The sequence below is a fragment of the Solanum tuberosum genome, unplaced genomic scaffold (genome assembly GCF_000226075.1).
Source record: "Solanum tuberosum cultivar DM 1-3 516 R44 unplaced genomic scaffold, SolTub_3.0 scf00294, whole genome shotgun sequence".
Lineage (NCBI taxonomy): Eukaryota > Viridiplantae > Streptophyta > Magnoliopsida > Solanales > Solanaceae > Solanum > Solanum tuberosum.
In genome coordinates, this window is record NW_006239231.1 from 416,326 (window position 1) to 442,813 (window position 26,488).

General features: G+C 37.1%; 2 protein-coding genes and 2 pseudogenes across 2 annotated transcripts; 3 read left to right on the forward strand and 1 right to left on the reverse strand.

Moving 5' to 3' along the window:
• The first annotated feature begins 1,378 nt into the window (after positions 1 to 1,378).
• LOC102596941 (actin-104-like) lies at positions 1,379 to 13,814 on the forward strand. Its single transcript, XM_006359778.1, has 6 exons — positions 1,379 to 1,439; positions 1,543 to 1,938; positions 5,046 to 5,050; positions 10,661 to 11,278; positions 11,416 to 11,460; positions 13,728 to 13,814. The coding sequence occupies exons 1-6, from the start codon at positions 1,379 to 1,381 to the stop codon at positions 13,812 to 13,814; spliced, it is 1,212 nt and encodes a 403-aa protein (XP_006359840.1).
• Positions 13,815 to 13,869: 55 nt separating this feature from the next.
• Positions 13,870 to 14,614, reverse strand: LOC107063114 (uncharacterized mitochondrial protein AtMg00810-like). Its single transcript, XM_015314561.1, has 2 exons — positions 14,207 to 14,614; positions 13,870 to 14,136 (listed from the first exon to the last, which is right to left on the reverse strand). Exons 1-2 carry the CDS (start codon positions 14,612 to 14,614, stop codon positions 13,870 to 13,872), a joined length of 675 nt encoding a protein of 224 aa, XP_015170047.1.
• A 1,004-nt stretch (positions 14,615 to 15,618) lies between these two features.
• Positions 15,619 to 17,033, forward strand: LOC102597266 (actin-100-like; annotated as a pseudogene).
• A 5,986-nt stretch (positions 17,034 to 23,019) lies between these two features.
• Positions 23,020 to 24,297, forward strand: LOC102597907 (actin-like; annotated as a pseudogene).
• Positions 24,298 to 26,488: the final 2,191 nt, after the last annotated feature.

Genomic DNA, 26,488 nt, shown 5'->3' on the forward strand with positions numbered 1-26,488 from the left:
CAATAATTATATAGATTATATTTGTGCGGAATCCAATCTAAATATCCAATTAATCATAAAATTGAGTTAAATAATTAACTTTTTTGAAGAATTACTTTTTTTATACAATAACCCACACATAAATACAATAGATTTACTGTTAATTAAATCAGTTTAACAATTTGAACTTTCCTAGACATTTAATACTATGGTACGCCTTGGGGTATTTTAGTCGGAAACTTACCTAAATATATAATATTTTGAAAAATATGTACCATTTATAGCTATATAATTTTAGTATATGTATAATTCTTTTAATATATAGTGCAGGTTTTTTAATCAAAATAAGCCTAATACATTTTAAGACACATATACTATATCTATATTGCATGCAAAACTTACTTTTATACATAGTGTAATACATCTTTATTACATACATAGATCATTTTTAATACATTGTGCAAATTTATTTTTTTATCAAAATAAGTATAATACATTATAGTACATATATATAATATGTATATTTCACTTTTAATACATAGTACAGTAACTATAGATGGTAAATATTTTTAAAAAATAGTACATATATCAAAGTAATAAGTAGAAAATATATTTAAAAGCAATAAATATTTTATAAAGAACTCTCAAAAAGATAATTTTATTTTATTTTTTCTTGAAATTTGTCTGATCACCTTTTCTAAATTTGTAGACAATAAAATCATCATTTGTTAGGTTGTTTAAAAAGAAGAAAAAAAAAAAAAGGCCAGCAAGCAATATTGCTTTGATTTGAAGCTTCAATTTTATTTGCATCTGTTTCGTCTTCATAAAGGTCTGTTTGATTTGTCCCTGTTTTACTTGTATTTATGTACTTGTTATTTCTTCGCTAAATTTTGCACGCTTTGAGTAATTTTGATTTTTGGATTCAGTTTGAAAATTGGGTATGAATCATGATGATTTCATTAGTTTTCTTCTGATCCAAATGTTTTTGAACATGAAAGGGGTTCAATTGAATTCTGTCGGAAAATTGTACCTCTTAACAATAACATATTCAGTGAAATTTCATAAACTCGGGTTTGGGGATTGGGTAGGGTAGAGTGTAGGCATATGAGAGTAGAGACGCTATTTTCGAAAAACGTGGATGGTAGTTTGTTTAAGAAAACTTTTGGTATATTATTTTTTTGAATCTTCATATTAGTATTTCTGGCTCCGTCACTATTTGCAAGTGATTATAAAAGTGAAAGTCAAAGATGGATAGGATTATTGAACAATTTGAGATTGCAGGGAGTTAAACAGGAGAAACAGAATTTTATGAACAATTTTCACTTTGACTCTGTATTTCTATTCAGCAATGTCTCACCAAAATTATACTTTCAAAATAAATATTTAATGTCCTTACAAGATGGCTGATGGGATGGATATTCTTCAAACATTTGTTATTGACAACGGAACTGGATTCAGCAAGGGTAGTTAGAAATAAACTGGTTGAAATTTCAGCTACGTGCGTGCTGTTAAATACATTTCTCTCTAGTAAAATAAATAATAGTTGTTGTTGTTTGTTTCTCTAGGTTGGCTTTGCTGGGGATGCTTCTCCGGGCGCTGTTTTTGAAAGTATAGTTGGTCGTCCTCGCCATACTGGCATCATGGTTGGAATGGGACAAAAAGATACTTATGTTGGTGATGAAGCTCTCTCTAGAAGAGGTATTTTGACTGTGAGACATCCCATTGAACGTGGCGTAGTAAGAAACTGGGATGATATGGAGGTACTCTGGCATCACACATTTTACAATGAACTTCGTGTTGCTCCCGAGGAGCATCCCGTTCTTCTGACTGAGGCACCACTTAACCCCAAGACAAAAAGAGAGAAAATGACTCAAATCATGTTTGAGACATTCAATGTTCCAGCCATGTATGTCGCAAGTCAGGCTGTTCTTTCTCTTTTTGCTAATGGTCGTACAACTGGTAAGAAGCAGATTGGAATGTGTATGTAAGCATAAAGAGAATATTAAACCACACATGAACAGGGCACAAAACAAAAGAGAGCTTCATATCATATATACTGACCACTGTAGTTTGTCAAACTAACAAAAAGCCACAAGAGTATGTGATGGCAAGGCGGAACTTCAAAAGAAAAGACAGACAACAAGAGAAACAAGACACATTTAGGACAGAGGAGGGGAGGGAGTAAAAGTATGCATCAACAACATCATGCGCTCATTTGCACTCTCATGGGCATGTATCAGTTGCTTGTTTAGGGACTTAATTTCCTCTTTGAGAGAGGCATTTGTCTTCAGCAACATTGTGTTTTCATCCCTTAACTCTTTGAGCGTCAGCTCGTGACCCTCACTGGTACCAGGTCCCCTGGAAGCAGTCTTCTGCAATTTAGACTTAAGCCTAGTGATTTCAAACTCCTTATCACTCAGAATCTTGGTCAGATCAGTCACCTCCCTCCTAAGAGTAGCCTGCTGCTCCAGAACATTCGCCACTTTAGATCTTCCCTTAGCCTGTCCCTCAATGCACTCATATTCTAGTAGAGTAGACATAGTGAACATCTGCTTGGTGGTACCAGGTACCCCTTTTCCCACTGGAACTTCAAAATGATTAAAGACAAAGTTCAGTAAATACCCATAGGGAATGCCGTGCTTAGCATTCTTCCATGTCATTACTCTATATGTTCCAGCATGATGGCAGGGAGGTTGATTTCCTCAAGCTCATCAAGCTTTCCCATGAGGAAAAGATCGGCAGCAGAAGCCACTGTTCTCTTCTCAGTCCTAGGCACCACTACTTTGTTAATGAACTCGAATATCAACTGATACTCCCCATTAAGAAACTTCTTAGGCAGCCTTGCATGCTTGACATCTCCTCGTTTTGTAGCAAGCTTTGAGAAATCACCAGTAGGTTTACATCCCTCAATAGTTTGAACTCCTGCCACAGGCACTCCCAGAATGATTCCCAAAGTTTCTTCATCAAGGTGAATCTGCACATTCCTGACAATAGTTGTGATTCCACCATCTTCCAGTAATTCCATTTTGTAGAAGAATTCACGCACTTCAGGTTCGTGCAAGTATGGAACTGGTGGTTCAAACAGATGATTCCAGCCTTGAATGGTAACAACATCAACCAGATTGGCCATACCAAAAGTTGTTAAAATATCAGGGTCAAAGACTCTACCGTTTAAAACTCTTTGTTGCTCAATTTTCTCTACCCGCTCTTCTCTAGTCAATTTCTTCTCTTCAATTTGATTTTTAACCCTGGGACCAGGTCCTTTTACGGGTTGTTCCTCTGACTGCTTTCTTTCCTTTTCTCCTTTTGTAAGAGGTTTCTGTTTTTTAACCTTCACACTCATTGCAGGAGATTTTTCCTCTCCTTTTGATTTCCCTTTGATTTAACCCTTTTTTCTTCAGCTTCTCTCCTCCTTTTTGCCACATACTTGGCAGCATCCTCAGATTCAGTCTCACTGTTCTCAATAATCAAAGGAGTAGAGGCAGGTTGGTCAGGTTCAAGCCCTTCTCTTCTCCTCTTCCTAGTTCTTTCAGTATGGGCTTTGCTTGCCGCAATAGCACTCCCCATAAACTTTTGTGTTTCGCTCCTTGTAACATGCTTCCTTTTGTCTCCTTTAGAGTGAGACAGAGCCAACTTTCCCTTCCCCTTTCTCTGTCGCTCCTTTTCTTGTTCACCAAATTTACCAACATTGTCAATCTCAGACGTACCTTTGACAGTTTCCAACTCAGGAACATTTACTTGAGATTGGTTTCCTCCTCGCATTCCCCTTGATCGCCATCTTAGTGGAACATCTTCTTCTTCTTCTTCTTCCTTCACGCTCACAACATCAGATGATTTTGGTGTTTGGTCGAAGACAGGCTCACTTCTGTGAGGGACCTGATTCGGTGACTTCAATTCATGCTCCAAAAAAGTAGGTTGAACATCACCTCTTAATGGGGCTAAGCTTTGAACGGCCACCAGTTCAGCACCAGCGGTTAGAATACAAGATTCAGGACCTTTTCCTTCAGGTAAGTCCCTTTCAAACAATCTCTCAGATATGGTTGATGACACTGCCATTGAACCAATGTCAATTTCTTCCGTAGGAAGACCCTCATTAGGTTTTGACACAGACTGTGCCTCTGAATTTGGGGATTTGTCACTAGATAGAACCAGAGTAGGAGAGCAAACTAACATATTCCCGGAGTGAAGAACAGGGCAGACCAAGATGTCGGCCGTCGGGGAGATGGATTCATCCATTTCTCCAACACCACAGACTGGGGTGGACGGAGACTCTTCAGGAGGGGGAACAGAGAAGTTGAATGAACTAGGGTTTTCAACTTCTTGGGAGATGGATGTTTTTGAAGAAGACTCAGTGAATGACATGTTTGAAGAGAGGAGGAAAACAGAACTTGGAGAGAAATTTAGAGAGTTTTTGGGAGAAGGTTTATGATTTTTAATTTTGAAGAGGAGAGGGAAGCTAAATAGTAACCCTCCAAGAGAGATTTAAATTTAAAAGGTATTAGGTCCCAAAAGAGGCGACCCTTAGTATTAAAAGAGACCAGACGTTTTGAAACTGACGCGATGAATGAGAGAGTGACACGTGGCAGTGATGTTGGCATTTAGACAGTGTAGTATAATTGATACTCACCTCAAGAGGACCAGGTCATCCTTTCAGTTTGTTAATCTTCCTGTGTGATTAAACCTTCCTTTCAGCTAAACACACCATGAGTGTATACCTGCATTAAGGTTCCAGAAGTGAATTCTTTTATGACAAACAGTAAAACAAGTATAGATACCTCCCCTCCTTAACATAATCAATAAGAAGGATTTTTGTGCAAATCTGTCGAGGGGTCAGGTGATTTTGTGCATCCCTAGCCTCATCCTGTTTTTGATGAAGAATTTTTTACTTAATAATTTTGTTAAGATGTCAGCCAACTGGTCTTCAGTTTTACAGAACCTCATCACCACATTTTGCTTTTCAACATTGTCTCTTAGGATGTGATGCCTTACATCTATGTGCTTTGTCCTCTTGTGCTGGACCGGATTTTTGGCCATGTTCATGGCACTAGTATTATCACAAATAAGAGGAATTGTGTCTGTAAGTACACCAAAATCTTCCAGCTGTTGCTTGATCCATAACAGTTGTGCACAACATGATGCAGCAACCACATACTCTACCTCTGCCGTAGACAATGCAACGAAATTCTACTTCTTTGTTCCCCATGAAATCAAAGCTGATCCAAGGAAGTGTGCCATGCCTGACGTGCTTTTTCGATACATCAAAAAGCCTGCATAATCAGTATCAATATAACCTTTAAGATCAAAAGAGTCACCAGTAGGGTAGAAGAGGACCAGGTCCTGAGTTCCCTTCAAGTATCTCATGATGCGTTTGGCTGCCTTCATGTGAGACGCATTTGGTGCTGCTTGAAACCTTGCACACATTCCTACGCTGAACACTATGTCTGGCCTGCTTGCAGTTAGGTATAAGAGTGATCCTATGATTCCCCTGTACATAGTTTGATATATCTAGTTTCACACTTGTGCTCATGGGAGTATCCAACACCTTTGCTTCGAGCAGGTCGAATTTCTTGAGCAACTCTTTGATGTACTTCTCTTGGCATATTGAAGTGCCTTGAGAGGACTGTTTGATCTGTAAGCCTAGAAAGTAGGTGAGTTCCCCCATCATGCTCATTTTGAACTCACTACTCATCAAATCAGCAAACTCTTTGCAGAGTGAGTCTGAAGTTGCTCCAAATATGATATCGTCCACATATACCTGCACAATTAACAATTCCTTACCTCTGGATTTTAAGAACAATGTATTATTAATTTTACCTCTCTTGAACCCATTGGTGAGAAGAAACTTTGACAGGTGTTCATACCAAGCTCTAGGAGCTTGTTTTAACCCATACAAAGCCTTGTCCAATTTCAGCACATGATTGGGCAGGTCTGCATCTTCAAAGCCTGGAGGCTGCTTGACATATACTTCTTCCTTCAGATTCCCATTCAAGAAAGCACTCTTGACATCCATTTGAAACAATTTGAATTTCACGTGAGCAGTAAAAGCTATCAAGATTCTGATGGCTTCTATTCTGGCTACAGAAGTAAAGGTCTCATCATAATCAATTCCCTCTTCTTGATTGTAACCCTGTACCACCAGTCTTGACTTATTTCTAGTAATGATCCCACGCTCATCAAGTTTGTTTCTGAAGACCCATCTGGTCCCAATAATGGTTCTGTTGAGTGGTTTGGGGACCAGGTGCCACACCTTGCTTCTCTCAAACTGATGAAGCTCCTCCTGCATTGGAGTTACCCAGTCTACATTCTTCAAAGCTTCCTTGATGTTCTTGGGTTCAGTGGATGATATGAATGTTGAATGTGCAACTAGATTTCTTGATTTAGACCTAGTTTGAATTCCTGAGTCAAGTGGAGAGATGAGATTGTCTAGTGGATGTGACGATTGATATTTCCATCCGGACTTTTTGGTAATCTCTTCTTCTCTGTCAGCATCAGAATCACCTTCATCTTCTTCAAGATTTTGAGATACTGTTTCCTGTGATGAGCCAGAGGGACCAGGTCCTCCTGAGTGTTTTGGATCATTCCTTTTTGTACCCTGATCATTCTACTGCTTGTTTATCAGTTCCTCAAACTCATATTCCTCATTGTTCTCATTTATTGTACCCAATTCATCAAACTTGACGTGCATGCTTTCTTCAACACAAAAAGTTCTTTTGTTGAACACCCTGTATGCTTTGCTTATAGAAGAGTACCCAACAAATACACTTTCATCACTCATGGCATCAAACTTGCCTAAATCATTCTTTCCATTATTCAAGACAAAACATTTGCACCCAAATGGTTTAAGATGCGCAATTGAAGGTTTTTTGTCATTTAACAGCTCATAGGGGGTTTTCTTGACGACCGATCTGATAAGGCATCTGTTTGTCACATAACACGCTGTATTATCTGCTTCAGCCCAAAAATTCATTGCAAGTCCTGAGTCAATCAACATAGTTCTAGCAATCTCCACCAGAGTTCTGTTCTTTCTTTCAACAACTCCATTTTGCTGAGGAGTTCTTGGTGCTGAGAAATTGTGATTGATTCCATTTTCTACACAAAACCCTTCAAGTTGAGAGTTCTCAAACTCTGTACCATGATCAGATCTGATACTGGCTATCCTGCAATTCATCTTCATTTGAATGGCTTTGGCAAAGGTGATCAGTTGTCCAACTGTCTCATCTTTCGTCCGCAGAAACATGTTCCAAGTGAACCTGGAAAAATCATCAACAATGACAAGAATAAATCTCTTATGTCCTCTGCTTTGGATTCTAATAGGTCCACATAGGTCCATGTGGAGCAGCTCTAGAGGTCTCGTTGTACTGACTCCCTTCTTGGATTTGAGAGATGACTTGGTTTGTTTCCCTTTAGCACAAGCATCATAAATTTTATCGTTTGAAAACTTCAGTTTTGGTAACCCGCGGACCAGGTCCCCTGCAACAAGTTTGTTTAATAAAGAGGAACTTACATCACCTAATCGTCGATGCCAAAGATTTGCATCGTCATCTTGAGCACTCAGGCATGAGAGATTGTCCCCTTCAATAGAATCAAGATCAACAATGTACATATTCTTAACTCTTTCAGCAGACATCACAATTTTCTCGGTTGCACAGTTTGTAACCAGACATTTATCAGCCATGAACTTGACTTCATTTTCTTTATCACAGATTTGTGAAATGCTCAAAAGATTGTATTTTAAACCCTCCACATAGTGAACATTATTTTTTGAATTATCAGCCGATCTCCCTATTATGCCAATACCAAGGATAGAGCCCTTCTTTCCACCACCAAACGACACACCATCACCTTGGTGTGCTTTCAAAGAGAGGAAGTTTTGAAGTGTCTCCCAGTCCATGTGCCTTGAGCATCCACTGTCCATATACCAGCACTGACTCCTTCCTCTCTTCTGCATAAAAATAATTTGTTAGATTTAGGAACCCACTTCAAACGGAGTTCCCAGTACTTATCAAGAGGCCTGATAAGAAGCCTTCCTATGCAGGGAGGCAGGATGTTCTTATTGAAATGATAAAAGGGACTAGGTCCCTCGTGTCCCTTTTTAACCTCATTTTTAGATCTAACAAATTTCACATGCCTTTCTTTAGCTTTTCTCAGACTTTCACACTTTTCTTTCAAATGATCATTTCGACCACAGTGAGTGCACAAAAGGTTGTCAGATACAGATACATATTTGCTATGGGGATTGTAGGGGAGTTCTATTGGTCTGCGTCCCAGCCCTGTCTTTCCATTGAAACTTTGATTGGACAGATTATAGAGTATCTTAGAGGAGTCAGTCCATTTTAGGGAGTGACTTAACTCCTCCTTGACCTTACTCAGATCCTTTCTCAGTTGAGAATTTGTTTCAAGAGAAGCAACTAGCTTAGACTCAGAAATTTTTATCTTTTCTTCCAGTTCTTCCTCAAGAATGATAAGCTATCTCTTTCCTCCTACTGAGGTGCTAGGGTCCTTCTCAGGAGTTATGTTACTGGTCTCTAGAGTACCTATCCTTTCACTTATTTCAGCAACTTGAGACATAAGAGCAAAGTTCTTATCTTCACACAAACTTAATTTTTTATTCAACATTAAGTTTTTAGTGGTTCACTCATCAACACTGTCAATAAGCAGGGCAGCAAGTTTCCTTAGGTTTTCAATAGGCAGATTAACTAGATCATCTTTAAGATAAAAACGAGTTACCTTGTTTGAATCCTCTTCATCATCAAAAATTGCTATCAAGGAGAAAATAGAGTTGAAAATGCTTTCATCATCTTCAATGACCATCATTGAAACATCCTTATGACATTCTTCATCTTCTTCTGATTCACTTGAGTAATTTCCCCACATAGCAAAGGCTTTCTTCACCAGCTGATCAACATGTGCCTTTCTTCGAGCATGGTCTGGGACCAGGTCCCTCTTGTGAGGTCTGGTGTCATGAGTTTCCTGCTTTTGACTAGGGCAGTTCCTCATGAAGTGACCAGGCTTGCTACACTTATGGCAAAAATCATTTGCAGTAGCAGTTCTGCTGGCAGGGGTTTTCTTTTGGAAGCCTCCATGCTTCTTTAAGATCTTCTGAAATCTTCTAGTGACATATGCCATCTCATCCTCCTCTTCAGTCACCTCACTCTGAGATGTTTTCAATGCAATGGACTTCTCCTTCTTTGCTACCTTCACAGTCGTCCCATGTTTCTTGTTCATCTCGTAGGTCTGAAAATTCCAAATCAGTTCATCCATGGGAAGCGTCATTAGATATTTGGCTTCTGTTATGGCATCCACCTTGCTTTCCCAAGATTTTGGAAGCACCTTGAGGATCTTGCGAATTTGCTTACGAACAGGAATAGGTTCACCCAAACCTCTCAGCTCGTTGGTGATAGAGGTGAATATTGAGTTCATCTTAAAGATGGTTTCCCCTTCCTTCATAATGAAATTTTCATATTGAGTGGTAAGCATATCAACCTTAGACTCTTTCACTCGCTGAGTTCCTTTGTAGGCTGTTTGAAGACAGTCCCATATCTCCTTGGCAGTCTTACAAGCAGAAATCCTGTTGTACTCATTTGCTCCAATTCCACACACCAGAATCTTCTTTGCTTTGTAGTTCTTTTCTATCTTCTTCCTATCTGCTTCATTGTACTCTTTTCTGGTTTTTACAGTAGTAGTGAGCTCTCCATCCTTCACCTCCTTTGTAGGAATATATGGTCCATCAAGGATAATGTCCCACAACTCAGTATCCTCAACGTTGATGTAGTCGTGCATTCGATTTTTCCACCATCCATAGTAATGACCATTAAAGCGAGGTGGCCTGGTAGAAGACTGACCTTCCTCCATATTAGGTGGGGCAACCATTCCTTTTGGATCTTTTCTTTTCTAGGTGTTAACCAAAATGAAAAGTCAAGCTCTGATACCACTTGTTGGAATGTATGCGTCCACTTAAGTCGATGGGACCAGGTCCTCAACACAGTTACAATATTTGACAGTAGAGAACAAATGCTGAAAGTAAAAATTGACAAGAGAGTTTACGTGGATTCCTCCTTGCTCAAGGGAGTAAAACCACGACCTGGCCTGCCAGGACTTTTAGAACTGCTTTTCACTAATCTTCTCCAAGCAAAAGTAAAAGCTAGTTACAAACCGAGATTAGCCTGCTAATCCCAACTCTAAGTAACACCTCCTATTACTTAGACGAGCTAGAGTAGATACCACACTACCCACTATACTAATCCTATTTAGATTAATATAGACTTTTAGAGTAAGAACCTAAGTTACCCTTAACCTAGTTCTTACAATGATTCAAATAGGTTGAAACAATTCTTATCACAACGAAACGAATCCTACAATGTAAGCACTATTACAAGGAAACAAAATACAGCTGGTACAGAAAGTAAATATATCGCAGCACTTCTATCAAGTCCCTTGCTGTTTTTAAGCTTGAAAGTGTTTCTCTTTGAATGAATGAATAATTTGTTATTTTTTCTTGGATATATTTAGACATGAAAAGTTATTATCCAATGAACAAGCAACCTCGTTGCTTCTGATTGGTGGAGTACTCTGCAGCTTCACCAACCTTCTGACGCAGACAACTTTCCAGCTGTACAACACTTTGACCACTGGACGAGTATTCATACTCTGCAGAGGACCAGGTCCCTACACTTGTGAGGAGATCATCAAAACATCAAGAAGCATAAGCATTTATCACCACTCTGTCCCTATCTATGAGGGACATGTACTTTCTCATGCTGTCTCGCGGTTAGCTCTTGGTGGCCGTGATCTTACATGGTATCTCATCAAGATTCTCATGGAGGGTCCTTACATATTTAGAAATTGCACAAGTTGTACACCTATTCATATGAAGGAGACGATTGCTTATGTTGCACTGGATTTTGAACAAGAGATTGACAAGGCAAAAAGTTGCTTAAAATCAATTGAGAAGGGCTATGAGCTTCCTAATGGAAAAGTCATCAATATTGGTGCTGAAATGTTCCGTTGCCCTGAAGCCCTCTTCAAGCCATCATTGGTTGGAATAGAAGCGACGGGGATTCATGAAAAACCCTACAACTCAATCATGAGATGCAATGTTGATATTAGGAAAGATTTATTTGCAAACATTGTACTTAGTGGTGGCTCAACTATGTTTCCTGGCTTTGTAGAACGTATGACCAAGGAAATCACTGCTCTAGCTCTGAGCCACACGAAGATCAAGGTGATTGCACCACCTGAGAGGAAGTACAACACTTGGATAGGAGGATCAATTCTAGCTTCCCTCAGTACTTTCCAAAAAGTTAGTTTATTTTACTGATCGATCAATCATTCAACATCTCTCATTCCAAACTAGATAATTTGTTGTAATTGTGAATGTCTTGTTGAATAACTTTTTTATGCTCAAGGATTCAACACTAACTTCTCCTTGGTTTGTAGATGCAGATGTCGAAGGCCGAGTGTTTTGAATGCGGTCCTACGTTGGTTCATGGGATGTGCATCTAAGAGTGGGCTTATAGCTTAAATACTTCCTAGTTAAATTCCAGCAAACACTCTTCTTTCAATCAGATAGATGTCTTTTTTGAAGTAATACCCGATCTTGTATGCATTTTATATTCCGTCTATTGTGTTCAAAATATATTATTTGATGTGAAATTTTTGCCTTTATTTGGGGTTTGAGCCGAAGTTACTATGGATGAACCCATAACTTATGCACTAAAATCTCCTATGTGTCTTAGATTTATGTTATTTACAAGCTTAAAACAAGATGAGATGTCACCGGAAAACATGGAACATGTAAGTTAAACAAGTATTGACATTTTTTTATTTTCTTAAAGTTTATCTAGAAATCATGTGCAAACCACATGGTGCCAATAACAGTAAGCGGTTAAATATTTGAAAATTACGTAATAAAAAACTTTAAATTAGCATAATTAACTCATGATTAAAATATATAAAAGACATGAAAAAAATTACGACAAATAACAACTCATTTGACTCATAAATGTCACATAAATTAAAATGAAGGAACAATATTTTTTTGTACAATAAACAAATATAAATATAATTATTGGATTAATTTACAACTAACTAAATCAGTTAAATAATGAGTGAATAGGTCAAACACCCACCCACGAACTATCCCCACTCCCACCCTTCAAAAATGTCGTCATAAAAGTCATTTCGTGAGTGAGTTTCGTATCTAAACTATAAGTCTATAGCCCCCTATTGACTAAAACAAGCCTTATTCAATATGGGATTAAATATTTGGGGTATCTTACTAAGAGGCACCTAAGATATGAAAAAACTATTAAAAATGAGTTCATTTGGCACAATCAGTTCATGGAAGTTCAGGAGGATTATGTGATATTCCAATAGTTAAGATATGAATTTCGCAAGATGTTGATATTTTAGGAGGAACCTTTAATTTGGTTAAACAATTTTTTTCAATGTATACTGTTACTTGAAATTCTTTGGAGGAGCTTTTCGATTATAATGTTCTCAGAGCGTGTGTTATGATCCTATAACAAAAATAATAATAATCCCATATGGATTAAATGAGGAACTATTATGAGGCTTATACAATCTTGAACTCTTCTACCTTAATAATTAGCTTTTGGGGCTCCTAAAATTGTGTCAATAACACTTGACTCGAAAAGGTCTATCTACTTGTGGTAGAGTAAAAGTAGAACCGTCGAGGATGGCGAATGAAAAGTGTGGTGGTTAGGACCCTATTATATATATATATTTTAAAAAAACAAATCAATTAAATGGGAAAATTATATAGGGCTTATATAACCTTTAAGCTCTCCCACCTCAATAGAGTTACGTGACTTAGCTAACTCAACCTTCTAATTACTCTACTATAGTTTCAAAATATTATAGCGAATAAATGAGTTTTATAGCAATATATATATGAAAACTCCATGAATGGAGGTTGATTCTTAGATCAATTTACAGAGAGAATAGAAAAGAAAGAGAAATTGTTTTGAATATTATGTACCCTGTTACATTGAATCTGTACCACTATGCCTTTTATACTTGTACACTAGTTCACAGATATAAAAAATATCTAAAACTGTTTTGTAACTAACTATTGCCAGCTCAGCATTCTGTTTAGCTGCCTGCACTCATGGTTAGCTAACTCAACCTTCTAATTACTCTACTATAGTTTCAAAATACTATAGCGAATAAATGAGTTTTATAGCAATATATATATGAAAAACTCCATGAATGGAGGTTGATTCTTAGATCAATTTACAGAGAGAATAGAAAAGAAAGAGAAATTGTTTTGAATATTATGTACCCTGTTACATTGAATCTGTACCACTATGCCTTTTATACTTGTACACTAGTTCACAGATATAAAAATATCTAAAACTGTTTTGTAACTAACTATTGCCAGCTCAGCATTCTGTTTAGCTGCCTGCACTCATGGTTAGCTAACTCAACCATTCAGCTTGTTAACTCTATGCACTAGTTAACACTCCCCTCAAGCTTATGGTTGAAAGGCATTTTTCATTCCAAGCTTGCTCATTAGTAGTCCATGTTGTGCTTGTCCTAGACTCTTAGTTAGTAGATCAGCATGTTGATGTTTGGTGTTGATATGTTCAGTTTGCAGTATCCCTTGACAAATCATTTCTCTAACAAAGTGACAATCAATGTCTATGTGTTTTGTTCTTTCATGAAATACTATCTTGATAGGCAGAGTTAAACTGACTCCCAGCTCTTTGTATAGACCTATTATCCAGGTTACTTCAGCTGCACATGCAGCCATGCTTCTGAACTCTGCTTCTGTTGAGCTTCTTGAGACTGTTCCTTGCTTCTTAGACTTCTAAGAGATTAAACCTCCTCCAAACTTCACTAGATAGCCTGTAACAGACTTCTTAGTTTCTAGACATGCACCCAATCTGAGTCACAATAAGCTGTTAGTTGTGTGGTCTGTTCTGCTGGCATTAATAATCCTAGACCAGGAGATTCCTTGATATACCTCACTGCTCTCAATGTTGCTTCCATATGTGATTGCTTAGGACTATGCATGAATTGGCTAAGTACTTGAGCAGTAAATGCAAGGTCTGGCCTGGTCATAGTTAAGTAGAGAAGCCTGCCTACTAACCTTTGATACTGTGTGGGATCAGTGAGTGGCTCATCATCTTCGGTCTTTGAACCAGGTACCAGTTCATCATTTCACAGTCGTGAGTTTCTTGTTAAGTTCCAACGGAGTGTGAACTGGTTTAGCTCCCCCTAGGCCAGTTTCAGACACAAGTTCTAAAGCATACTGCCTTTGTGTCATTAATATTCCCTTACTGGACCTAGAAAACTCAATTCCTAGGAAGAATTTTAGCTCCCCAAGATCCTTCATCTTGAACCTTTTCTGAATATCTTGTTTGGTTCTGCACAACAGTTCATGACTGCTTCCAGTGATTAGAAGATCATCTACATACACTAATATCACTACCACAGCATCACCAGCTTGCTTTGTAAAGAGAGAATAATCATAGTGACTTTGGCAGCCATTCAGATAGCAGCAAATCCTATATTTCATGAAAGAACAAAACACATAGACATTGATTGTCACTTTGTTAGAGAAAGGATTTGTCAAGGGATACTGCAAACTGAACATATCAACACCAAACATCAACCTGCTGGTCTACTAACTAAGAGTCTAGGACAAGCACAACATGGACTACTAATGAGCAAGCTTGGAATGAAAAATGCCTTTCAACCATAAGCTTGAGGGGGAGTGTTAACTAGTGCATAGAGTTAACAAGCTGAATGGTTGAGTTAGCTAACCATGAGTGCAGGCAGCTAAACAGAATGCTGAGCTGGCAATAGTTAGTTACAAAACAGTTTTAGATATTTTTATATCTGTGAACTAGTGTACAAGTATAAAAGGCATAGTGGTACAGATTCAATGTAACAAGGTACATAATATTCAAAACAATTTTTCTTTCTCTTCTATTCTCTCTGTAAATTGATCTAAGAATCAACCTCCATTCATGGAGTTTTGAATATTATGTACTCTATTACATTGAATCTGTACCACTATGCCTTTTATACTTGTACACTAGTTCAAAGATATAAAAATATCTAAAACTATTTTGTAACTAACTATTGCCAGCTCAACATTCTGTTTAGCTGCCTACACTCATGGTTTAGCTAACTCAATCATTCAACTTGTTAACTCTATGCACTAGTTAACAATATATTTAATACTTGTATGTCCTTATTTCAAGCCTAATATTAAGCACACTAGCATCTAAACCCTAAAAATTTCTGAAATTTTTCCAATTAGGATTGAGAAAACAGAAAAGCTTAAAGATGAAATAGATGAAATTTGAGTGGGTAATGATTTTGATTCGAAATTTGTGATTTATTTTCATTTACAATTACATTCTCAATACTGCTTACTGAATTAACATTGGATTCATCTCGAATTACACTACTTTGTATTTGTATTTTTGTTTTTGAATCCCTATATTAGAATTTTTTGAATCCACATATTAGAAATTTTTTGTATCCACATACTAGAATTTTTTGAATCCACGTATTAGAAATTTTTGGCTCCGTCACCGTTTCCAATTTGTAGCAGTGATGTCTCACGTAAATTATACTTGCAAAATAAATATTTGAAGTTCTTACAAGATGGATATTCTTCAAACACTAGTTTTTGACAACGGAACTCGAATGACCAAGGTTAGTTATAAATAAAGTGGTTGCAATTTCAGCTCCATGCTTAGTGTAAATTACTCTGTACTTTGTTTCTTTAGGCAGGCTTTGCTGGGGATGATTCTCCAAGGATTGTTTTCCCAAGTTTAGTTGGTCATCGTCGAAATAGTGGCATCATGGTTGGAATGGGAAGCCGTGATCCCTATGTTGGTTATGAAGCTGAGTCAAAAAGATTTATGCTTACTCTGAATCATCCCATTGAACAGGGCATAGTAAGAAATTGGGATGATATGGAAGAAATTTAGCATCACACATTTTACAATGAACTTGGTGTCCCTCCTGAGCAGCATCCCGTTCTTCTAACTGAGGCACCATTTAACACCAAGATAAATCGAGAGAGAATGACTGAAATCATGTTTGAGAAATTTAATGTTCCAGCCATGCATGTCGCAACCCAGGCAGTTCTTTCTCTTTTTGCTAATGGTCGTACAATTGGTAAGAAGCAGATTGGATTGCCTGGTTCTCTACTGTTTTAGTCGGTCATACTGATTTCATTTGTTGTTTTTCCAACAAGGTATTGTGCTTGATTCCGGTGAATGTGTGACCCACATTGTCCCTATCTATGAGGGACATGTACTTCCCCATGCTATCTCACGCTTAGATATTGGTGGTCGTGATCTTTCAAAGTATCTCATGAAGTTACTCGTGGAGGGGTATAATATATATTATTATGACTGTTGGGAAAGATATAAAGATATGTTTCATGATATGAAGGAGACGTTTGTTTATGTTGCACTGGATTTTGAGCAGGAGAATGAAAAGGCAAAAAATTGCTCAAAATTACTTGAGAAACGCCATGAGTTTCCTAATGGAGACATCGTCAATATTGGTGCTGAGGGATTCTGTTTACCTGAAGTCCTCTTTCAACCATCATTGGTTGGAATGGAAGCGACAGGAATTCATGACAAAGTCTACAACTCAATCATGAGATGCGATGTTGATATTAGGAAAGATTTATTTGCAAACATTGTGCTTAGTGGTGGCTCAACTATGTCCCTGGCATAGCAGAACGTATGAGCAAGGAAATCACTGCACTTGCTCCGAGCCATACGAAAATCAAGGTGATTGCACCACATGAAAGGAAGTGTAGCGCCTGGATAGGAGGATCAGTTCTAGCCTTCCTCAGTACTTTCCAAAAAGTTAGTTTCGTATCCTTTTTATTTTTTATTCCATTGTCACCAATCAATCAACCAATCATCTACGTCTCAATCACAAATAATTGGTTTTCTACTGTGTATCTGCTAATTTTTGCTTTACAGATGTGGATAACAAAGGGCGAGTATGATGAAATTGGTCCAGCAATTGTCCATAGGAAGTGCAGCAGTTGAAAATTCTTTCCAAAAAATCACTCATCTCTTTTGCCAAAGGTACAACGATAAAACCTTATAACTACTGTTTATTTGGTAAGCAACATAGAGTCTCATTTCAGACATCATTTGAAAGAAAGTTGAATATACTTGATTTGGTATATTCTGATGTCTGTGGTCCAATGGAGATAAAATCGATGGGAGGTAATAAATGCTTTGTTACCTTTATTGATGATGCTTCACGAAAATTGTGGGTTTATATCTTGAAAACCAAAGATCAGGTGTTTCAAGTATTTCAAAAGTTTCATGCTCTGGTAGAAAGAGTGACGGGTCGGAAGCTAAAACGTCTCTGAACTGACAATGGAGGTGAGTACACTTCAAGAGAATTTGAAGAGTACTGTTCAAACCATGGAATCAGACATGAAAAGACAGTTCTTGGAACCCCACAACACAATGGTGTAGCTAAGAGAATGAATCGCACCATAGTTGAGAAGGTGAGAAGCATGCTCAGAATGGCTAAATTACCTAAGTCATTCTGGGGTCAAGTAGTTTGGACAGTATGTTATCTTATCAATCGTAGTCCATCAGTTCCGTTGGAGTTTGACATTCCGGAGAGAGTTTGAACCAACAAGGAGATGTCTTACTTGCACCTAAAGGTGTTCGGTTGCAAAACTTTTGCACATGTACCGAAGAAGCAGAGAACCAAGCTAGATGATAAATCAGTTCCCTGCATATTCATCGGATATGGAGATGAAGAATTCGGGTACAGATTGTGGGATCCTGTAAAGAAGAAGGTCATCAGAAGCAGAGATGTAATCTTCCGAGAAAGTGAATTTGGAACTGCCGATGCTCTATCCGAGATGGCCAAGGAAAAGAATGGTATAATCCCTAATCTTGTTACCATTCCTTTTACTTCTAACCATCCCATAAGTGCAGAAAGTATGATCGATGAAGTTGCTGAACATGAAGAGCAACCTAATGAGATTGTTGAGCAGGGGGATCAACTTGGCGATAATACCGAGCAAGTGGAGTACCCGGAAGAAGAAGAAGAAGAACAATCTCAACCTCTGAGGAGATCAGAAAGACAAAGGGTAGAGTCATCTAAGTACCCTTCCTCAGAGTATGTCCTCATCAATGATGAAGGGGAGTCAGAAAGTCTTAAAGAGATGTTGTCTCGTCCAGAAAAGAGCCAATGGATGAAAGCCATGCAAGAAGAGATGGAATCTCTACAGAAAAATGGCACATACCAGCTAGTTGAACTTCCAAAAGGAAAAAGACCGCTAAAGTGCAAGTGGGTCTTTAAACTCAAGAAAGATGGAAATGACAAGTTGGTCAGGTACAAAGCTCGATTGGTTGTAAAAGGCTTCGAACAAAAGAAAGGTATTGATTTTGATGAAATTTTTTCACCTGTTGTCAAAATGACTTCTATTCGAACTATTTTGAGCCTAGCAGCTAGCCTAGATCTTGAAGTGGAGCAATTAGACGTGAAAACTGCATTTCTTCATGGAGATTTGGAAGAAGATATTTATATGGAGCAACCAGAGGGATTTGAAGTATTTGAAAAGAAACACATAGTGTGCAAATTGAATAAGAGTATTTATGGGTTGAAACAGGCACCAAGGCAATGGTACAAAAAGTTTGACTCTTTCATGAAAAGTCAATGAAAAGTCAAACGTACACAAAGACCTATTCTGATCCATGTGTATACTTCAAAAGATTTTCTGACAACAATTTTATTATTTTATTGTTGTATGTGGATGACATGCTAATTGTAGGACAAGACAAAGATTTGATTACAAGGTTGAAGAGGGATTTGTCCAAGTAATTTAACATGAAGGACTTGGGCCCGGCACAACAAATTCTAGGGATGAATTTTTTTCGAGAACGAACAAAAATAAAGTTGTGGCTATCTTAAGAGAAGTACATTGAACGTGTACTAGAACGCTTCAACATGAAGAGTGCTAAACCTGTTAGCACGCCTCTTGCGAGTCATCTGAAGTTGAGCAAACAGATGTGTCCTACAACAAAAGAAGAGAAAGAGGGAATTACCAAAGTTCCTTATTCTTCAGCAGTGGGGATTTTGATGTATGCAATGGTGTATACAAGACCTAATATTGCTCATGCAGTTGGTGTTGTTAGCAGATTCCTTGAAAATCTTGGAAAAGAACACTGGGAGGCAGTTAAGTGGATACTTAGGTACCTAAGAGGTACTACAAGAGACTGCTTGTGTTTTGAAGGATCTGATCCAATCTTGAAGTGTTATACAGATGCTGATATGACAGGTGACCTCGATAACAGAAAATCCACTACTGGATATTTGTTTACATTTTCAGGGGGAGCTATATCATCACAATCAAAGTTGCAGAAGTGTGTTGCACTCTCTACAACGGAGGCAGAGTATATTGCAGCTACTGAAGCTGGCAAAGAGATGGTATGACTGAAATGATTTCTTCAGGAACTTGGATTGCATCAGAAGGAGTATGTCGTCTATTGTGACAGTCAAAGTGCAATAGACTTGAGCAAGAACACCATGTATCATGCAAGGACAAAGCATATCGACGTGAGATATCACTGGATTCTTGAAAAGATAGAGGATGGATCTATGCATATCATGAAGATCCCTACTAGTGAAAACCCTTTGGATATGCTGACCAAGGTGGTATCAAGAGACAAGTTCGAGCTATGCAAAGAACTTGTCGGCATGCACTCAAGCTAGAAACTTAGAGCTACCTCTTTCAGGTGAATGGGTTTGGAGGGGGAGATTGTGGGGTCCATCCCCATTTGCCAAATCTCACAATGTCAAAAGGTTGGCAAATTTGGAAGATATTGGATATACATGTGCAGATTTTTTCAAAGGTTGGTAAGCTGCAAAGAAGAAAAAAATGTTTTCTTCTGTAGCATAGTTGGAAAAATACTGCACTTGTTATCTATAAAAGGGAGAATCTTCTTCATTCTCAAGATGCACCAAAAACAAAGGAGAGAAAAGAAGAGTGAGGCTTCACAGAGGAAATTAGTCTGTGAGGAAAAAATAGAGAGTGTGAGCGATATTGTAGTGAGGTGGAAAAATCAAGAGAGGGTTATTTCTTTTGAGGTGTGTAGTGGTCTTTGGAGTTTTTACTCAGACCTACAAGTGTAAAAATCCTTACTATAGTGATATCAGTTGCTCCTCTCGGGCTATGGTTTTTCTCTTCTTCAGGAGGGTTTCCACGTAAAATCTTGGTGTCATTATTGCTCTTTTTATTCTTGTTGATTAACTGCATTGTTGTGTTCCGCTTTTATTGCTTTTATTACCGCAAATAGTATTTCTGTTGTAGGTTTATTCCTAACATGAGCAAGGAAATCACTGCGCTTGCTCCGAGCTACACTAAAATCAAGGCGATTGCAACCCACACATCCCAACCCCAACTGCTCCTTCACCCCCACTAGATCGTCCATTCTCTTTACCCCAATCTCAACCCCTTTTTCACTCTATTGTCTTTTCAAGAAACACTTTCAAAAGAATTTAATTACATTGAAAACATTAATTTATAAAGGGAAAATGCATAAGTACCCCCCCCAGCCTATGCCCAAAATCCATGAGACCCACAAGATAGTGCCACGTAGGCCGAAAAAGGGGTAGAAAATTATATATAAAATAAGTTTGGGGGGGGGGGGTAATAGGACCTTAGTAAAGGTTAGGTGTGTCTCAGGGATTTTGGGCATAGGCTAGGGGGGTACTTGTGCATTTTCCCATTTATAAAAGCACATTTTTTTCTCTTCTTTATTTCTAACAAAATCAGTTATAACTAACAATGGAAGAATTATTTCTTTTGTATTTCTCGTATGTGCAGAGATTCAAATATGTGAACAAGAAATATAGTAATTATTTCGTGGCGCTGAAATTTAATTGTTGGATCTAAAGAAACAGAATGAGAAGAAGATGATGGTGTGGTGATTTTCAGATGTCAAAAATTAAAAAGTACTTCCATTTTAATAAGATTAATGGTGATGATGCAACGGCAGTGGGTCGATGGTGTGTGGTGGATGAGATAATCACAAAGAAAGAGGGAAGAAGATGCACAGTGTTTTAAAAATAATTTTTTGGCCTGAAAAAAGCTCTTCATGCGTTGACTTTGAGTGTATTACACTCACCATGTCATATCAGCGAAAAGTGTCAAAATGACACAACGAGATCCTACATGAGGGGTTTAAAATGAACATCGCCCAGTTGAGGTGTCTAAGTGAAACTTCGTGCCAACTTAGGGGCCACCGATGGGTTAGGCCAATTGAATAAGTATGCATATAAGTCCTATGTGACCAACCTACGTTCCATGTGGCATCCTAGTGTATTATGCCACGTAGGACACGTGTGTTTACTTATTCAATTTTGTACAAGACTTATAAGTGCCTACTTTGTTTACATTCAAAGTTGGAGGACACAAATGTCAGTTAAGACCAAGTTAAAAAGGCATAGTTATGTCTTATACCTATGATATGGGTTCTGATTACGTAAATAACAGATCTTATTTGATCATAAATAAAAGTTATTTAAAAAGAGTAAGAACGTACGTTCTGATTAGTGAAACTAATGATTATGTTTTCGTACAAAAACTACTAGGAAAATTTTAAAATATAAAATTTAGATTACATCGTAAAAATTTAGACCAAAACTTACCTTAGATGTAATTAATTAAGTAACGTCCAATTAAAAAATGAAATTTGTACCTATTAATTTCTTTTAAAATTGTCTATGTAACCTTCAATTGTGCACACTCTTTATGCCACATAAATCAACATTTATGATATATTTATTCTATATTAAAATTATTTAGCGGGTAATATGACCATAGTTTGAGATTTTGAATATAGTTTGAGGGCTACTTATGCAAAATATACATGGCTGATTTTTAGCATGAAATGATCATAACTTTTTTAAGGGGAGTAAGGGTAAAAACTAAACTAACAGTAACACTACTGAATTTGTTCTAAATTTAAGCATAAAAATAATTTTTCTGATTTATGATTTTTTTTAAATATAAAAAAATTAATATTATATTTTTAGCGGGTTGATCAGGCGGGCGGGTCATGAAATGATTTAAATGGATATCTTTTTATTTTTTTAAAAATTTGGTTAGAAATAAAATTTTCATGACAATAAATTTTAATTAAAAAAATCAATTAAATAAGTTGAGTGATTTTGTAAGCAAACCACCAATAATTGAGTGACTTCTGAGAAAATAGTTCATAATTGAATGACTTTTGAGTTAGATATCAAAGTTGAGTAACTTTTTGAGAAAAGAGTCCATAATTGAATGATTATTTGAGATATTATCTCGTTAAACACCTGACCTCGAATACTATCACTATTTTGTGAGTTTCATATCTAAACTAGTGGGTGTTCCTATTAACCCAAAACTATAGCCCCCTCTAGACTAAAAGAAACCCTATTCAATAAAAGACAAAATATTTGGGGTAATTTGCTGAGAGGTATGTGAGAGGTGAAAAAGCTCTTGAAAATGAGTCTACTTCATGGAAGTTTAATAGTTATAATATGAAACTTGCAAAAAATTAATAATAGTGTCGGAGGGATTATTAACTTAGTCAATCAATTTTTTTCCTCGTGTATTAGTTGAAATTCTTTGGAGGAGCTTTTGGAGTATGATGTTCTCTATGATCCTATTGCAAAATTTAGATATGTAACTCATTAATTTTTATAGCAATATACATTCAATACCAGTAACTCCTTATTTCAAGCCTAAAATTAAGCCCCATATTTGTTTGAAACTTAGTATGATGTTGAATCTCCGAGAAAACTTTTAGTATATCAGTTTTTTTTTAATCCCCATATTAGAATTTCTGGCTCTGTCACCGTTTCCAAGTGATTATAATAGGAAATCAATTCATGCTTCCTTAAGTTTAGTGATTCTTACGCTGCTATTCTATATGAATGTTTGAGTATTTTTGCAGCTATTTTTCAGCATTTTGCTGTCTTTTCAATGTGCTATTTATTAGCTGGTGCCTGGTGGTGACTTCTACTTGAAATATGAAAATCTATCTCACCTTGAGCCTGAAAGGAGCTTAAAAGGAGAATCAGAAATTTCGCACAGACTGAACTGATCTTATGAAAAAATTTCCAATTTGATTCCGTGTTTGTACCAGTGACGTCTCACCTAAATTATACTTGCAAAATTAACATTTGAAGTCCTAACAAAATGGCTGATGGGTGGATATTCGAACACTTGTTATTGGCAACGAAACTGAAATGATCAAGGTTACTTAGTAAAGCTGCTTGCAATTTCAGCTCTATGCTTGGTGTTAACTATATAAATTGTTCCTTTGATTCTTTAGGCCAGTTTTACTGGGGATGATTCTCCAAGGGCTGTTATCAAAAGTATTGTTGGTCGTCCTCATCATACTGGCATCAGCTTGGAATGGGACAAAGAGATGCCTATGTTGGTGATGAAGCTCTGGCTAAAAGAGGTAGTTTGGAACTGAAATGATCAATATTTGTTGGTTTTTCAACAAGGTGTTGTGCTTGATTCGGGTTATTGTGTGACACACGCTGTCCCTGTCTATGAAGGACATGTACTTCCCCATGCTATCTCACGGTTAGATCTTGGTGGTCTTGATCTTACATGGTATCTCGTCAAGTTTGTCAAGGATGGTCTTAATGTATTTAACGGTTGGGAAAGAGATATAGATATATTTTGTGATATGGAGACGATTGCTTATGTTGCACTGGATTATGAACAGGAGATTGAAAAGGCAAAAAATTTCTCAAAATCAATTGAGAAGGGCTATAAGCTTCCTGGTGGGGAAGTAGTTAATATTGGTGCTGAGACATTCCGTTGCCCTGAAGTCCTCTTTCAACCATCATTGGTTGAAATGGAAGCGACAGGAATTCATGACAAAGCCTACAACTCAATCATGAGATGCGATGATGATATTAGGAAAGATTTATTTGCAAACATTGTGCTTAGTGGTGGCTCAACTATGTTCCCTGGCATAGCAGAACGTATGAGCAAGGATATCACTGCACTTGCTCCGAGCCACACGAAAATCAAGGTGATTGCACCACCTGAGAGGAAGTGTAGCACCTGGATAGGAGGATCAGTTCTAGCCTCCCTCAGTACTTTCCAAAAAGTTAGTTTCTTTTGGCTTTATTTTACTAATCGATCTGTCATTTAATTAACTACGTCTCATTCCCAACTTCTACTTGGTTTGCAGATGTGTATAGTGAAGGCTTAGTATGATGAAATGGGTCCTTCAATTATCAACAGGGTGTGCTTCTAAGAGTGGTTTGATAACTTAAATCCTGTCTAGTTAAATTCCAGGAAATGAATGCTATTTCAGCAGTGATAGATTTCTTTGTTTGATGTGATATTCAACGTCGAGAGCAGTATGTTATTCTAAACTTTTAGCTGCTCTGTATCAACATGTTGATTTAACTTTTCTCGCGTTTAACATATTTCAAGTGATTTGGCCAGTAAGCCATGAAAATGGTAGATCCTCTGCGACTTATATCTGTTTTGTTTCCTAATTCAGCAAAATATTGGTAGGAGGCATGATTTCTTGGCCCCTGACCTTTCAGGGAACATACAATCTGATTTTTGTAACAATTAAATGTGAAGAAATTGAAACATCTGCGATTCATTTCCCTTGCTTCTAACATGCTTTAAGGAAGTTTCTTAAAGGTTTACTTGTCCCAGGAAACCAACTCTCAAGCCTACACATCGATTTGTAAGTTGCATCATCTTCAAGTTCTCTTGATCTTCGTTTTAACAACAGTTTTGGAGGTGTAATTGTAGGGTACCTGTAGTAATGAATTTGGCAATGAAGCAATTCGAAGGAACGTTCAGGAAAGGAAATGATGTACAAGTTCTTGCGCAACTGAAGGAGGCTACAACATAGTAGACTCATTGGCAAGTTTAGAGTTACACGATCTTGTGCTAAGATCAAATAGGCCATATAAATGTTTCTGGTAATAAACTCAATGAATGTATTTTGGTAAGAAGAACAAACTCAACTTACAGGCTCAAAACTAAAATCCGAAACAACCAAATCGATTAGTGTGAAATCGAACTTAAGAAAATCGATCCAATCCAAACTTATTTGATTTGATTTGGATTTTAATTTCTTGAATCCTGAAGCCAAAAATCCAGATTAAATTTATTAAATTCGATGTGGATTGCCCAAACGCCTAACCCTACGTTGCAATTACTTTTTCGAGGACTTGATTGTTTGTTTTTTGGCATAATACATAAATTGGACCCCTAAACTTGGCTTCAAATTTTAAGTATGACCTCTAACTTTCAAAGTGCACAAGTAGGCACTTCAACTATTCAATTCTTAAACAAAAAAACACGCGAATCCAACAGCCAAATTGTGTGATTACAAACGTTCCTACGTGGCTTATTGAGCCACTCAGTGGCTGCCACGTAATTACAAAATTACACGTATTTTATAATTAAAAAAACGAAGAAATTAAAATACAAAAGGGTAGGGTCGTATTTTCTAGCCCTAATTTCTTAAAAAACGACCAGAAATTGTGCACAAAAAGAGAAAAAAAGCTTGAGTACTAGAATTAGGAAGAAGAAGAAGAAAAATGGGATTTTGATTTGAAAAAAATAAAATATATTTAAAAGGGATTCATTAAGGGTAAAATTGTCATTTCCGTTTTTTTTTTAATGTTGTGGGCCTCGAAAAATACCCCTGACGCGCCTGAATTGCGTCTCAATCACGCGTTATGCCAGGTTGGATTCGCGTGTTTTTTTGTTTAAGAATTGGATAGTTGAAGTGCCTACTTGTGCACTTTGAAAGTTAGAGGTCATACTTAAAATTCGAAGCCAAGTTTAGGGTCCAATTTATGTATTATGCTTTGTTTTTTTGTCATTCCCTCCGTTCACTTTTACTTGTCTTTGTTTGAATTGACACACACATTAAGAAAATAATTATTGATATAGGCATTTTACCAAACTATTCATGATGTTTAGTATTAAGTCTTGGAAAATAATTTGGAGAAAGAGTATTTAATGCTGACGGTAAAACATGTAAAAATAGAATGAAACAATATACATTGCAAACCAATGTATCAAAAACCTCCACAATCTTCGAGAGTTTGAAACAAACACTACAAATATAGACTTTATGTATGTCAAATAAACAAAATATCTAAGCATAATGTCACGTCCCGCCACATCGCAGTAAAATTTTACGTCCGGATAGGGGCGGAAGGGTCTAGAGTTGTGGAGAGGTTTCCGGAAGACTCTAGAACCTTTTAGATTATTCAAGAAGGCTAGAGAATTCCTTAGAATTCTCTAGAATAATTTAGATAGTTTCCAAAGAATGCCTTAGAATTCTCTAAAGTGTGTAGAGAATTCTAGAGAGGGGCTTTTGTGTAAATATCTTAGGGACTTGTAAGTAATTTTTATTTACACTTTAGTCCTTAGGATTTAGTATAAATAGAGGGTGCCATTCATTTGCAAGGCATCCAACCA

Excerpts from the sequence above, each read along its gene's own strand:
- LOC107063114 (XM_015314561.1), bottom strand. The coding sequence starts at position 14,614 with ATGTTTGGTGTTGATATGTTCAGTTTGCAGTATCCCTTGACAAATCCT. Across the intron at positions 14,137-14,206 it reads GCCTAGGGGGAGCTAAACCA|ACCGAAGATGATGAGCCACT; the intron begins GTTCACACTCCG and ends CCTGGTTCAAAG.
- LOC102596941 (XM_006359778.1), top strand. The coding sequence starts at position 1,379 with ATGGCTGATGGGATGGATATTCTTCAAACATTTGTTATTGACAACGGA. Across the intron at positions 1,440-1,542 it reads CAACGGAACTGGATTCAGCA|AGGTTGGCTTTGCTGGGGAT; the intron begins AGGGTAGTTAGA and ends GTTTGTTTCTCT. Across the intron at positions 11,461-13,727 it reads TTGAATGCGGTCCTACGTTG|GTTACTTCAGCTGCACATGC; the intron begins GTTCATGGGATG and ends CCTATTATCCAG.